This window comes from Panthera onca, chromosome B1, assembly GCF_046562875.1.
Source record: "Panthera onca isolate mPanOnc1 chromosome B1, mPanOnc1 haplotype 2, whole genome shotgun sequence".
Lineage (NCBI taxonomy): Eukaryota > Metazoa > Chordata > Mammalia > Carnivora > Felidae > Panthera > Panthera onca.
In genome coordinates this window covers 32,569,131-32,581,844 of record NC_138342.1, presented here as the reverse complement: position 1 = coordinate 32,581,844, position 12,714 = coordinate 32,569,131, and the positions used below count along the sequence as shown (strand labels likewise).

The 12,714-nt window shown below is 36.3% G+C and overlaps 1 protein-coding gene across 6 annotated transcripts in view; it reads right to left on the bottom strand.

The window, feature by feature from the left end:
• KLHL5 (kelch like family member 5) overlaps nucleotides 1-12,714 on the bottom strand; it is a 92,142-nt gene that overhangs the window by 42,747 nt on the left and 36,681 nt on the right. For all 6 annotated transcript variants that reach the window (XM_060655233.3, XM_060655232.3, XM_060655230.3 and 3 more), the window contains one exon: nucleotides 3,545-3,757. In XM_060655233.3, coding sequence (XP_060511216.1) covers nucleotides 3,545-3,757 — 213 coding nt within the window. The remainder of the gene's footprint in view (nucleotides 1-3,544; nucleotides 3,758-12,714) is intronic.

Here is a 12,714-nt window from a genome sequence, read left to right as displayed (position 1 = left end):
AGTCCATCTGGTCCAGTGTGTCATTCAAAGCCATTGTTTCCTTATTGATTTTGTTTAGATGATCTTTCCATTGTTGTAAGTGGGGTGTTGAAGTCCCCTACTATTTTGGTATTATTATCAATGAGTTTCTGTATATTTGTGATTGATTGATTTATATATTTGGATTCTTCTACATTTGGGGCATAGATGTTTACAACTGTTAGGTCTTCTTGGTCAATAGACCCCTTAGTTATGATATAATGCCCTTCTTCATCTCTTATTAGAGTTTTCATTTTAAAATCTAGATTGCCTGATATAAGTATGGCCACTCTGGCTTTCTCTTGGCGACCATTAGCATGATAGATGTTTCTCCATCCCCTTATTTTCAATTTGAAGGTGTTGTTAGGTCTAAAATGGGTTTCTTGTAAACATTAGGTAGATGGGTCTTGTTTTCTTATCCATTCTGTTACCCTATGTCTTTTGAATGGAGTGTTTAGTCCATTGACATTTAGAGTGAGTACTGAAAGATATAAATTTATTACCATTGTGTGTTGCCTGTAAAGTTGGCATTTCTGGTGGTGTTCTCTGGTCCTTTCTAGCCTTTGTTGCTTTTGGTCTTTTTTGTTTTGTCCTTTCTCTCCTCAGAGAGTCCCCCTTAAAATTTCTTGCCGGGCTGGTTTAGTGGTCACTAACTCTGACTTTTTCTTTGTGTGGGAAACTTTTTCTCTCTCCTTCTATTTTGAATGACAGCCTTGCTGGATAAAGAATTCTTCACTGCATATTTTTCCGATTCAGCATATTGAATATATCCTGCCACTCTTTTCTGGCCTGCCAAGTTTCTGTGGATAGGTCTGCTGCGAACCTGATCTGTCTTCCCTTGTAGATTAGGACTTTTTTTCCCTTGCTGCTTTCATGATTCTTTCCTTGTCTGTGTATTCTGTGAATTTGACTGATATGCCTTGTTGATGGTTTTTGTTGACTCTAATGGGAGTTCTCTGTGCTTCCTGGATTTTGATGTCTGTGTCTTTTCCCAGGTTAGGAAAGTTTTGTGCTATCATTTGCTCACATAAACCTTTTACCCCTTTTTCTCTTTCTTCACTCTCTGGGACCCCTATAATCCAGATGTTATTTCTTTTTAATGAGTCACCGAGTTCTCTAATTCTTATATTTTATATTATATATATCTTATATATAAGAATATATTCTTATATTCTTTTGCCTTGGTTTCCCTCTTTTTTTCTGCTTCATTCTTCTCCATAAGTTTGTCCTCTATATCGCTGAGTTGCTGCCTTGCTTCATCCATCCTTACCGCTGTGGCATCCATTCAAGACTGCATCTCAGTTATAACATTTTTAATTTCGTCCTGACTACATTTTACTTCTTTTATCTCCACAGAAAGGGATTCTATGCTTTTTTCAACCCCAGTTAGTAATCTTATTATCATATTCTAAATTCTGGTTCAGACATCTCGCTTGTATCTGTGTTGATTAAGTCCCTGGCTGTCGTTTCTTCCTGTTCTTTCTTTTGGGGTGAATTCCTGCTGAGTTCTTGGTTCAAGTTATACAGATTGTTGAGTTAATCCTCAGATCAATATTTTAGGTGTGCAAGATGGTTTGGTGTTGTTCTAGCTGCATTTCAGGGACAAGAGACACAAGAAACTTCCATGCTGCTCTGCCATCTTGGTCCCTCCCCATAATTTGTATTTTAAACAACTTCCCATGTGGTGCTGATCCTATACTTGGAGACCACAATTTGAAACAAATGGGCTAATCCAATGGATTTTCTGTCATTATCTTGTCTCTTTGAACAAGATCATAATATCTGATAATGTTAAAATTTCCTCCTTCTTAGACTAGAATCTCTTTTTAATCTTTATTTATTTTTGAGAGAGAGAGAGAGGGAGGGGGGATCTTTCTTATAAAGTATCAGCACTAATTTTTGTCTCTATAAGGTAGAGAGCAAACAGTAACTTTTGCTAACAATGGCTGGAAATAATACATAATGCCCAAGATAAATGCAGGTAAGATAAAATTGATGGCAGTTGAAACAACAAAAATCTGATCTCGAGTAGTAACAGCTCATTCTTTCTTCACTTTCAAGGCCTCTTTCTCTATTCAAGCCTTCAAGATAAGCAGCAAAATAGGCAGTAGAAATTACTGTACAGAAGTCCCCCCTCCTAACCATGGGGGATATGTTCCAAGACCCTCAGTGGATGCCTGAAGCTGCAAATAATACTGAACCCTGTGTACACTATGTTTTTTTCCTATATATACATACCTATGAAAAAGTTTAATTTAAAAACAAGGCACAGTAAGAGATTAACAACAATAGCAAATAATAAAATAGAACAATTATAATACTGTAATACAAATTACGTGAATGTAGCCTTTCTCTCTAAATATCTTATTGTACTGTACGTGCCCTTCTTTCTCTTGTGATGACAGAAGATGATAAAATGCCTGCGTGATGACCTGAAGTAAGGTGGATAACATAGGCACCGCGATGCAGTGTTAGCTAACTAATGATCTGACAAGACGTCAGAAGGAGGATCATTTGCTTTCTGACCATGGCTGACTGTGGGTAACTGACACCACAAAACCAAACTGCAGATAAGCTGCTGCACATTCCAGTTAGAACTGTACAAAGGGGAAACTATGCATGTAAATATGTTATGACTGATCACCTTGAATACACTAACTAGATGTCTCTCAATTCTAAAATGATGCTGATAATCCTACCATGATTATTTATAGCACATTTGGTTTCACAGAGCCCTTTTCTCATCTTTATAGTAATCCTGTGAGACAGTCAAAGAGAATGTTATCTCCATCTGATAGACTAAGAGACTGAGGTGTGTGAAGATGCCCAGATACAGAATTTTAAAATGTCAGAGCTGGAACTCTTTATCATGTCTCAGTTTATATATCACCAGAATCCAGCATTTAGTGGATACTTAGTAAACATGTAGCAAATGAATTAATCGAATTTTTCTGGTTCCTAGTGTCCATTGCTACTTGCATTAGCAGCTTTACTAATTCTCAATTGCTAGGATAGGTTTCTAGTTGAGTCAAATAAAATTACTAACCCCTAAGTGAAAATGTTATTTAATTCATGCAATTTAGGTAGCCAGACCCTCTGGGTTGAATATATATATGCAGAGGGGCACCTGGGTGGCTCAGTTGGTTAAGCATCCAACTCTTGATTTTAGCTCAGGTTATGGTCTCACAGTTCATGAGATTGAGCCCCAGGTTGGGCTTTGTGCTCACAGCCCAGAGCCTGCTTAGGATTCTCTCTCTTCCTCCGCACCTCCCATGTGTGTGCATGCACGCGTATTCTCTCTCAAAATAAATAAACTTAAAAAAAAGAAAACATAAGCAGAAATTTTTTTACCTAAGTATCTTTTCAACTATGCATTTCATAGGAGTATATGTAAAACGACCTTATCAGATAGAATAATCAAAGGAAAAAACCTACAGACATGTACATAGTAACATAATTAGCATGAAGTAAATACTCAAATGTTGTTGAAATTATGATGCTGATTAAATAATCAAAAATAGTTTACCTGTGGTGCAAGGAGAGGTAGCCTAATATAAGCCAAAAGTTTACTGAGATCTTTCCGTCTCTGTTCCAAATCATGACGGACCCAAGTTAGAAGTGCATTCAGTATCGTCTCTTCATTAGGAATGTTCATGTCATCGCTGGCCAAGAGCTTCGCAATTTCGCTGGCTGGTAATAGTACAAATTCCTGGTTTCGAATTACTTCCATGAAATGTTCCTAGAGGGAATAAATAGCACATAAACAACACTGCTCCTCCTGTCCATTGGTTTATTTAAGATAAAATAAAAAATTCTGAATTAGATGCCAAAATACAGTTTGTACAGTTTGTACCTTCCTTACAATAGTATCACTAGGAAAGAAACACAGTAGAAAATAACATTTAAACTGCAATTATGTTGTCACATTTTAAGTCTCTATATCAGTAGAATTAAATTCTACCATTTGGTACATTTTAAAAATGGACCTGGGATTGGTACGTATTGCTTTGGTCAAGTTAGGGCATAGTTCTGGCAAGTCTTTCAAGAGGTAGAAGGTAGAAAAAATGAATTAGACTCTGAGATGTAGGATACTCTTAACATCAAATTTAGTTTACATTTGTGGTTGCCGAAGAATTTGGTTAACAGTACAGCTAAACACTTGGGTGAGCGATGAAGTTATTTCTCTTACCCAGAAAGGGCTGCCTGGCTGGCTAGATCGCTCAAGACCATTCCCAAGACCACAGAAGTCTTCTCAGACTCTGCCCAGGGAAGACTGTATGTCCTTAGGGCTATCCTAGAACCTGATTAGCCTATACTAGAGTGTTTTAATGTAATTTATAAGACCACCCAGGATTTTAGATCTGTTTTAAAAACTTCTAATCTGATTTATGTATGAAGTTCTTTTGGTCTCAAAGAAAAAGAGCCAAAGCAAGAGTGTTGACATAGAATGCACTGGGACCCTAAGCCCTTGCACCAAAGATCATTCATTTTCAGTCACATATTAGAATCAGGCTCCTTATAATTTGAAATGGGAGATAGAAATGACTTTAGCTGCGAGATAATGACTTTTGCTAGGTTATTATGTTAAACAGTCTGAAGAGACGGGAAATTTACTTTCTGGTGTGCAAGGTTACAAGTCTTAATGCATGGACTGTTTACATAACTATAAAATAAATGCAAAAGCTACGTATATTGTCCCTTAATGTTTTTCGTACATTTCCTAGTTTGCTATGGCTGTCTCAGCATACACGGTTCTAGTGAAATAGCTAGGGCTGTTTAAATTAGAGCTAGAGATAAGGACTGGTGACTATCTTCTATATTAAAATGAGAATTATATGTTCCACATAGCTTGCAGTAACCCAAATTAGGCACTAATCTAAAATATATCTTGGGTTGACATTCCTTTCTTAGAAATTCTTAAATAGGAAACCATACATGAATAATTAACTAAATTCAATTGCCTCAATTCATCATGATTTGTTAAAGATGCCCAAATGTATCTATTTTAAATGACTGATTATCATTTTCAGAAATGTATTTTAATAAAACCTTGATGTTGGCTTCAAGCAAACTGTTCGACCCAATTATATACTGACATTATAAAATGATTTGGTAACACATGGCAAAAGCTATAAAAATGCTTAAGCTCTCAACCTAGTTACTCCACCAGCAGTTTAATACTTTATAAATAATTCACAAGGGAAAAAAAAAAAGCTGATGCTTCTCTAATGATGCTTCTCTGAATTATTATTTATAATAGTACAGAATAGGAATTAGCCTAAAGGTCCAGCTATAGGGGTTTGTAACTCAATGAACTATTAAGCAGGTATTAAAAATTTCAAAAACACATATCATACAGATACATGGAAACATATTTATTACATAATATTAGGAAAGATTCTCAAGAAATCAAAATTTCTTTTTTTCAACTTTAATTGTTTAGTCATTTAGTTATAACAGATATGTGATTAATTAATTAATTTTTAAATTACATCCAAGTTAGTTAGCATATAATGCATACACACACACACACACACACACACACACACACACACACATACATATACATCTTCTTTATCCATTCATCCATCGATGGACATTTGCTCTTTCCATACTTTGGCTATTGTTGATAATGCTGCTATAAACATTGGGGTGCATGCGCTCATTCGAAATAGCACACCCAATTCCCTTGGATAAGTACCTAGTAGGGCAATTGCTGGGTCGTAGGGCAGTTCTATTTTTAATTTTTTGAGGAAGCTCCATGCTGTTTTCCAGAGTGGCTGCACTAGTTTGCACTCCCACCAGCAGTGCAAAAGAGATCCTCTTTCTCCGCATCCTCACCAACATCTGTTGTTGCCTGAGTTGTTAATGTGAGCCATTCTGACAGGTGTAAGGTGGTATCTCATTGTGGTTTTAATTTGTATTTCCCTGATGATGAGTGATGTGGAGCATTTTTTAATGCGTCTGTCAGCCATTTGGATGTCTTCTTTGGAGAAGTGTCTATTCATGTCTTTGGCCCATTTCTTCACTGCATTATTTGTTTTTTGGGTGTTGAGTTTGATCAGTTCTTTATAGATTTTGGATACTAACCCTTTATCTGATTGTCATTTGCAAATATCTTCTCCCATTCTATTGGCTGTCTTTTAGTTTTGCTGATTGTTTCCTTCACTGTGCAGAAGCTTTTTATTTTGATGAGGTCCCAATAGTTCATTTTTGTTTTGGTTTCCCTTGCCTCAGGAGACACGTTGAGTAAGAAGTTGCTGTGGCCAAGGTCAAAGATGTTTTTGCCTGCTTTCTCCTCAAGGATTTGATGGCTTGCTGTCTTACGTTTAGGTCTTTCATCCACTGAGTTTATTTTTGTGTGTGGTGTAAGAAAGTGGTCCTGTCCAGTTTTCCCAGCACCACTTGCTGAAGAGACTGTCTTTATTCCATTGGATATTCTTTCCTGCTTTGTCAAAGATCAGTTGGCCATATGTTTGTGGGTCCGTTTCTGGGTTCTCTGTTCTGTTCCATTGATCTGAGTGTCTGTTCTTCTGCCAGTACCATACTGTCTAGATGATTACAGCTTTGTAAAACATCTTGAAGTCCAGGATTGTGATGCCTCCAGCTTTGGTTTTCTTTTTCAAGATTGCTTTTGGTTATTCCGGGTCTTTTCTGGTTCCATACAAATTCTAGGATTGTTTGTTCTAGCTCTGTGAAGAATGCTGTTGTTATTTTGATAGGGATTGCATTGACTACGTAGATTGCTTTGGGCAGTATTGACATTTTTAACAGTATCTGTTCTTCCTATGCAGGAGCATGAATCTTTTCCCATTTTTTTTCTGTCTTCTTCAATTTCTTTCATAAGCTTTCTATAGTTTTCAGTGTATAGACTTTTCACCTTTTTGGTTAGATTTATTCTTAGGTATTTTATGGTTTTTGGTGCAATTGTAAATGGGATCACTTCTGTGATTTCTCTTTCTGTTGCTTCGTTATTGGTGTACAGGAATACAACCTATTTCTGTACATTGACTTTATATCCTGCGACATTGCTAAATTCATGGATTAGTTCTGGCAGTTTTTTGGTGGAATCTTTTGGGTTTTCCATATAGAGTATCATGCCATCTGCAAAGAGTGAAAGTTGACCTCCTCCTGCCCAAGTTGGATGCCTTTTATTTCTTTGTGTTGTCTGATCGCTCAGGCTAAGGCTTCCAATACTATGCTGAGTAACAGTGGCAAGAGTGAACATATCTGTTTTGTTCCTGACCTTAGGGGGAAAGCTCTCAGTTTTTCCCCATTGAGGATGATATTAGTGGTGGGTCTTTCATATATGGCTTTTATGATCTTGAGGTATGATCCTTCTATTCCTACTTTCTTGAGGGTTTTTATCCAGAAAGGATGCTGTATTTTGTCAAATGTTTTCCCTGCATCTATTGAGAGGATCATTTGGTTCTTGTCCTTTCTTTTATTAATGTGATGTATTGCATTGATTGTTCGAACCAGCCCTATATCGCAGGTATAAATCCCACTTGATCGTGGTGAATAATTTTTTTAATGTACTGTTGGATCCAGTTGGCTAGTATCTTGTTGAGGATTTTTTGCATCCACGTTCATCAGGGAAATTGGTCTTTAGTTCTCCTTTTTAGTGGGGTCTTTGTCTGGTTTTGGAATCAAGGTAATGCTGGCTTCATAGAATGAGTTTGGAAGTTTTCCTTCCATTTCTATTTTTTGAAATAGCTTCAAAAAAATAGGTGTTAACTCTTCTTTAAATGTTTGGTAGGTTTCCCCTGGAAAGCAACCTGGCCCTGGAGTCTTGTTTTTCGGGAGATTCTTATTTCTAACTCAATTTCTTTACTGGTTATGGGTCTGTTCAAATTTTCTATTTCTTCCTGTTTCAGTTTCGGTAGTGTATATGTTTCTAGGAATTTGTCCATTTCTTCCAGATTGCCCAATTTATTGGTGTATAATTGCTCATAATATTCTCTTATTATTGTTTGTATTTCTGCTGTGTTGGCTGTGATCTCTCCTCTTTCATTCTTGATTTTATTTATTTGGGTTCTTTCCTTTTTCTTTTTCATCAAACTGGCTAGGTGTTTATCAATTTTGTTAATTCTTTCAAAGAACAAGCTTCTGGTTTCATTGATCTGTTCTGTTTTTTTTTTTGTTTTTGTTTTTTTGGTTTCTATAGCATTGATTCTGCTCTCATCTTTATTATTTCCTGCCTTCTGCTGTTTTTGGGTTTTATTTGCTGTTCTTTTTCCAGCTCTTTAAGGTGTAAGATTAGGTTGTGTATCTGAGACTTTCTTCCTTCTTTAGGAAGGCCTAGATTGCTATATGCTTCCCTCTTATGACCACCTTTGCTGCGTCCCAGAGGTTTTGGGCTGTGGTGTTATCATTTTCATTGGCTTCCATGTACTTTTAAATTTCCTCTTTAACTTCTTGGTTAGTCCATTCTTTGGTAGGATGTTCTTTAGTCTCCTAGTATTTGTTATCTTTCCAAATTTTTCTTGTGGTTGATTTTGAGTTTCATAGTGTTGTGGTCTGAAAACATGCACAGTATGATCTCGATCTTTTTGTACTTGCTGAGGGCTGACTTGTGTCCCAGTATATGATCTATTCTGAGGACTGTTCCGTGTGCACTGGAGAAGAATGTGTATTCTGCTGCTTTAGGATGAAATGTTCTGTATATCTGTTAAGTCCATCTTGTCTAGTGTGTCATTCAAAGCCATTGTTTCCTTGTTGATTTTCTGTTTAGATGATCTTTACATTGTTGTAAGTGGGGTGTTGAAGTCCCCTACTACTATGGTATTATTATCAATGAGTTTCTTTAGGTTTGTGATTGATTTAATTATTTGGATGCTTGCACATTTGGGGCACAGATGTTTACAACTGTTAGGTCTTCTTGGTCAATATACCTCTTAATTATGATATAATGCCCTTCTTCATCCCTTGTTAGAGCCTTTATTTTAAAATCTAGATTGCCTGATATAAGTATGGCTACTCTGGCTTTCTTTTGGTGACCATTAGCATGACAGATGTTTCTCCATCCCCTTATTTTCAATCTGAATGTGTCTTCAGGTTTAAAATGGGTCTCTTGTAAACAGCATATAGATGGATCTTGTTTTCTTATCCATTCTGTTACCCTATGTCTTTTGATTGGAGCGTTTAGTCCACTGACATTTAGAGTGAGTACTGAAAGATAAGAATTTATTGCCATTATGTTGCCTGTAGAGTTGTTCTCTGGTCCTTTCTAGTTTTTGTTGCTTTTGGTCTTTTTTGTTTTTTTTTCCTTGTCTTTTCTCCCCTCAGAGAGTCCCCCTTAAAATGTCTTGCAGGGCTGGTTTAGTTGTCATGAACTCCTTTTGTTTTTGTTTGTCTGGGAAACTTTTTTATTTTATTTTATTATTTATTATTTTTTTTAATATGTGAAATTTATTGTCAAATTGGTTTCTATACAACACCCAGTGCTCATCCCAAAAGATGCCCTCTTCAATACCCATCACCTACCCTCCTCTCCCTCCCACCCCCCATTAACCCTCAGTTCGCTCTCAGTTTTTAAGAGTATTTTATGCTTTGGCTCTCTGCCACTCTAACCTCTTTTTTTTCTTTTTCCTTCCCCTCCCCCATGGGTTTCTGTTAAGTTTCTCAGGATCCCACATAAGAGTGAAAACATATGGTATCTGTCTTTCTCTGTATGGCTTATTTCACTTAGCATCACACTCTCCAGGGGGAAACTTTTTCTCTCTCCTTCTATTTTGAATGACAGCCTTGCTGGATAAAGAATTCTTGGTTGCATATTTTTCTGATTCAGCACATTGAGTATATCCTGCCACTCTTTTCTGGCCCAAGTTTCTGTGGATAGGTCTGCTCAAACCTGATCTGTCTTCCTTTGCAGGTTAAGGGCTTTTTTCCCTTGCTGCTTTCATGATTCTTTCATATTCTGTGTACTTTGTGAATTTGACTGATAATGCTTTGTTAATGGTTGGTTTTTGTTGAATCTAATGGGAGTTCTCTGTGCTTCCTGGATTTTGATGTCTGTGTTAGGTCTTTTCCCAAGTTAGGAAAGTTTTGTGCTATCATTTGCTCACATAAACCTTCTACCCCTTTTCTCTCTCTTCATCTTCTGGGACCTCTATGATTCTGATGTTATTCCTTTTTAGGGATTTAGTGAGTTCTCTAGTAATACACATTTGTAATTGCTCAAAGGTAGTGTATAGTATAATCAACATTCACACCATACTGCTGTTAACTATTGGTTTCCTTTCAAATGGTATTAGTGGCATTACCAATGCAATGGGATTAATTCATCAATTAGAAAAGGACTATTATATAACAATATACATTTTATTATTTATTTGTTGATATACCTATTTCAGAATGCTGTCCATTCCATTCTAATTCATTTTAAGTGAAAATCAAGTCTCTCAACAACTTACAGAAAGACTACTGAACTCAAGGTTAAACACAAAGTGCTTTTCAAAAGTATTATTTGGTTTTAAAGCAGGGATTTTAACAGAATTCAATGTTTTTTTCAAGGTTTTCTAGATCAAGAAACAAAATTTAAAATTAAATGCTTGTATTTGTTTCATAAATCCATAATGTCATTAGGTATTTGTAATAATATACCCAGTCTTAGACTTTTTGGTGGACGTTAAATAACTTGTGCCAGGTCACATTCAGTGGCAGCCAGAATAAGCACCAGTTTCCAGATTTCAGGATAACAAGAAAGAACTCTTCATCCTCTCCTACCTGTGCTCACAGAGGACGAGTAAACATCCCCAATACATGCATCATTTACTGACTGTAACAACTGAATTCACTATGTGGTAGTATGCTTACTCTCTTTTGTGTTGTTGTGATGAGCACCAGGTGTTTTATGGAAGTGTTGAATCACTATATTGTGTACCTTGAAGCTAATATAACACTGTATGTTAACTCACTGGAATTAAAATAAAACCTTAAAATCTATTTTGTAATGTAAATAGCTATCACGCTACCAAACACTTGCTAGCATTATGCCTTTCCTCCTTTTGGAATTAGGTTTTAAGCAAATGAAATTACTGAGGGATTTGTTTAAATTGAAGATTGAATTTTGTGATACATTTTCATTGAGTTCCCATAGCAACAATTCAAGTCAAACAATCTTCCTCTAAATGACTTATTGTTATTAGACTTAAATTTCATGTCTCTGTTCAAACTGAATAATGTCAAATAAAGGTCTTGAGAAAAAAAATACCCAACTAATTGGATATGAAAATAGTTTTAAAAACATTGACCTGAATCAATAATATTGTAATAACTCTGTATGGCTATAGAAAGTAACTACACTTATCGCGGTAAGCATGGCATAATGTATAGAATTGTTGAATCCCTACATTGTATACCTGAAACTAAACACTGCAAGCCAACTCTACTTTAATAAAAAAATAAGCCAATTTAATTTAAGTCTAAGCCATTATGTCTAAGCAGCCACTGTGCCTCTACTGTAAACAACAGGCGTGACCCCAGTGCATTCCTTCCTAAGAAAGAGGTATTACTTAAATTATGAACGGATTATGAAGAAAAGAAAACCAGCTTTACTTTATTTATATTCATCTTACTCCCCAAATTATTTGAAACTGAGGTTTAAGATCAAAATGAGAAATCTGCAGGGAAAGATAAAGACTGAGATGGGGGAAAAAAATCTCCCCTGGGATTTAATTTAGAAGACACTAGATCTGTATGGTTTTGTCCTGTCATACAATCTCTAGCTTTTTACTCGAAGCACTATAGCCATTATAAACAAGCAACATTTCCGAGAAATGACGACACCACAGGGGAAAAATGAATCATAAAGGTTGTACTTTTGCATGAGTGCTTGTATTCCCTCACATCAATCCCTACTGTGTCAAATAGAGTAAATCTCTATAATGATGGTAACGATGATGACACCATTTATTGACTGGGTATACTATGTGTCAATTTTAAGCACTAAACTGCTATTAACTCATTTAATCCTCACATCAAGCTTATGAAGTTGGTGGAATTATTCTTCCCAGTTGTTGCAAACATCTGTTCTCACAATTCTTTCCAAATCTCTGTTTCTGTAGTGAAAGATTCTTAAAGTACCTGTCAATCCCTTCACAGACAAACCAATTCAGTGGAAGGATGGGGGATGGAAGACAAGGTAGACAAAAACATCTCCTGAATGTTGATAAAATAGTAGTATGGATAACTGGTATAAATGTGTGTGAATGTTCACACTCTCTCTTCTCTCAGAAGCTGTACTGTCCTGATTGTAGCAGGTCAAGCAATCTTGGCCCAGCTGTGGAGACCTAACTGCCTTGGTGTGACAAGATGGTCATTCCTTAAAAATCCAAATATCCTCCTTTGCGCAAACCTTCCTACTATGAAGACTGTGGGACCTGGTCCTAACAATATGCCTTCAACATGCCCTTCTTTTCTGGGTATCCTAGAGCAATCTGTACCCATTATCCTCCAGGTTTCTGAATGAGAACCTCCTCTGCAATTTACTTTGTGCACATAATTTGCTACAGTTAACAAGAACATCTTTCTACATAGCTAAAAACCCTTCTTATATATAACCAGATTTATCTTTAATAAAAAGCCTCCCTTTCATTCTATCATCTGTACTAGTACCGTACCAATACCCCACAGTCACCATCACCAATTTCCATCAGTGAATATGTAGGCAATTCTGAAATACACCCAGGTGCT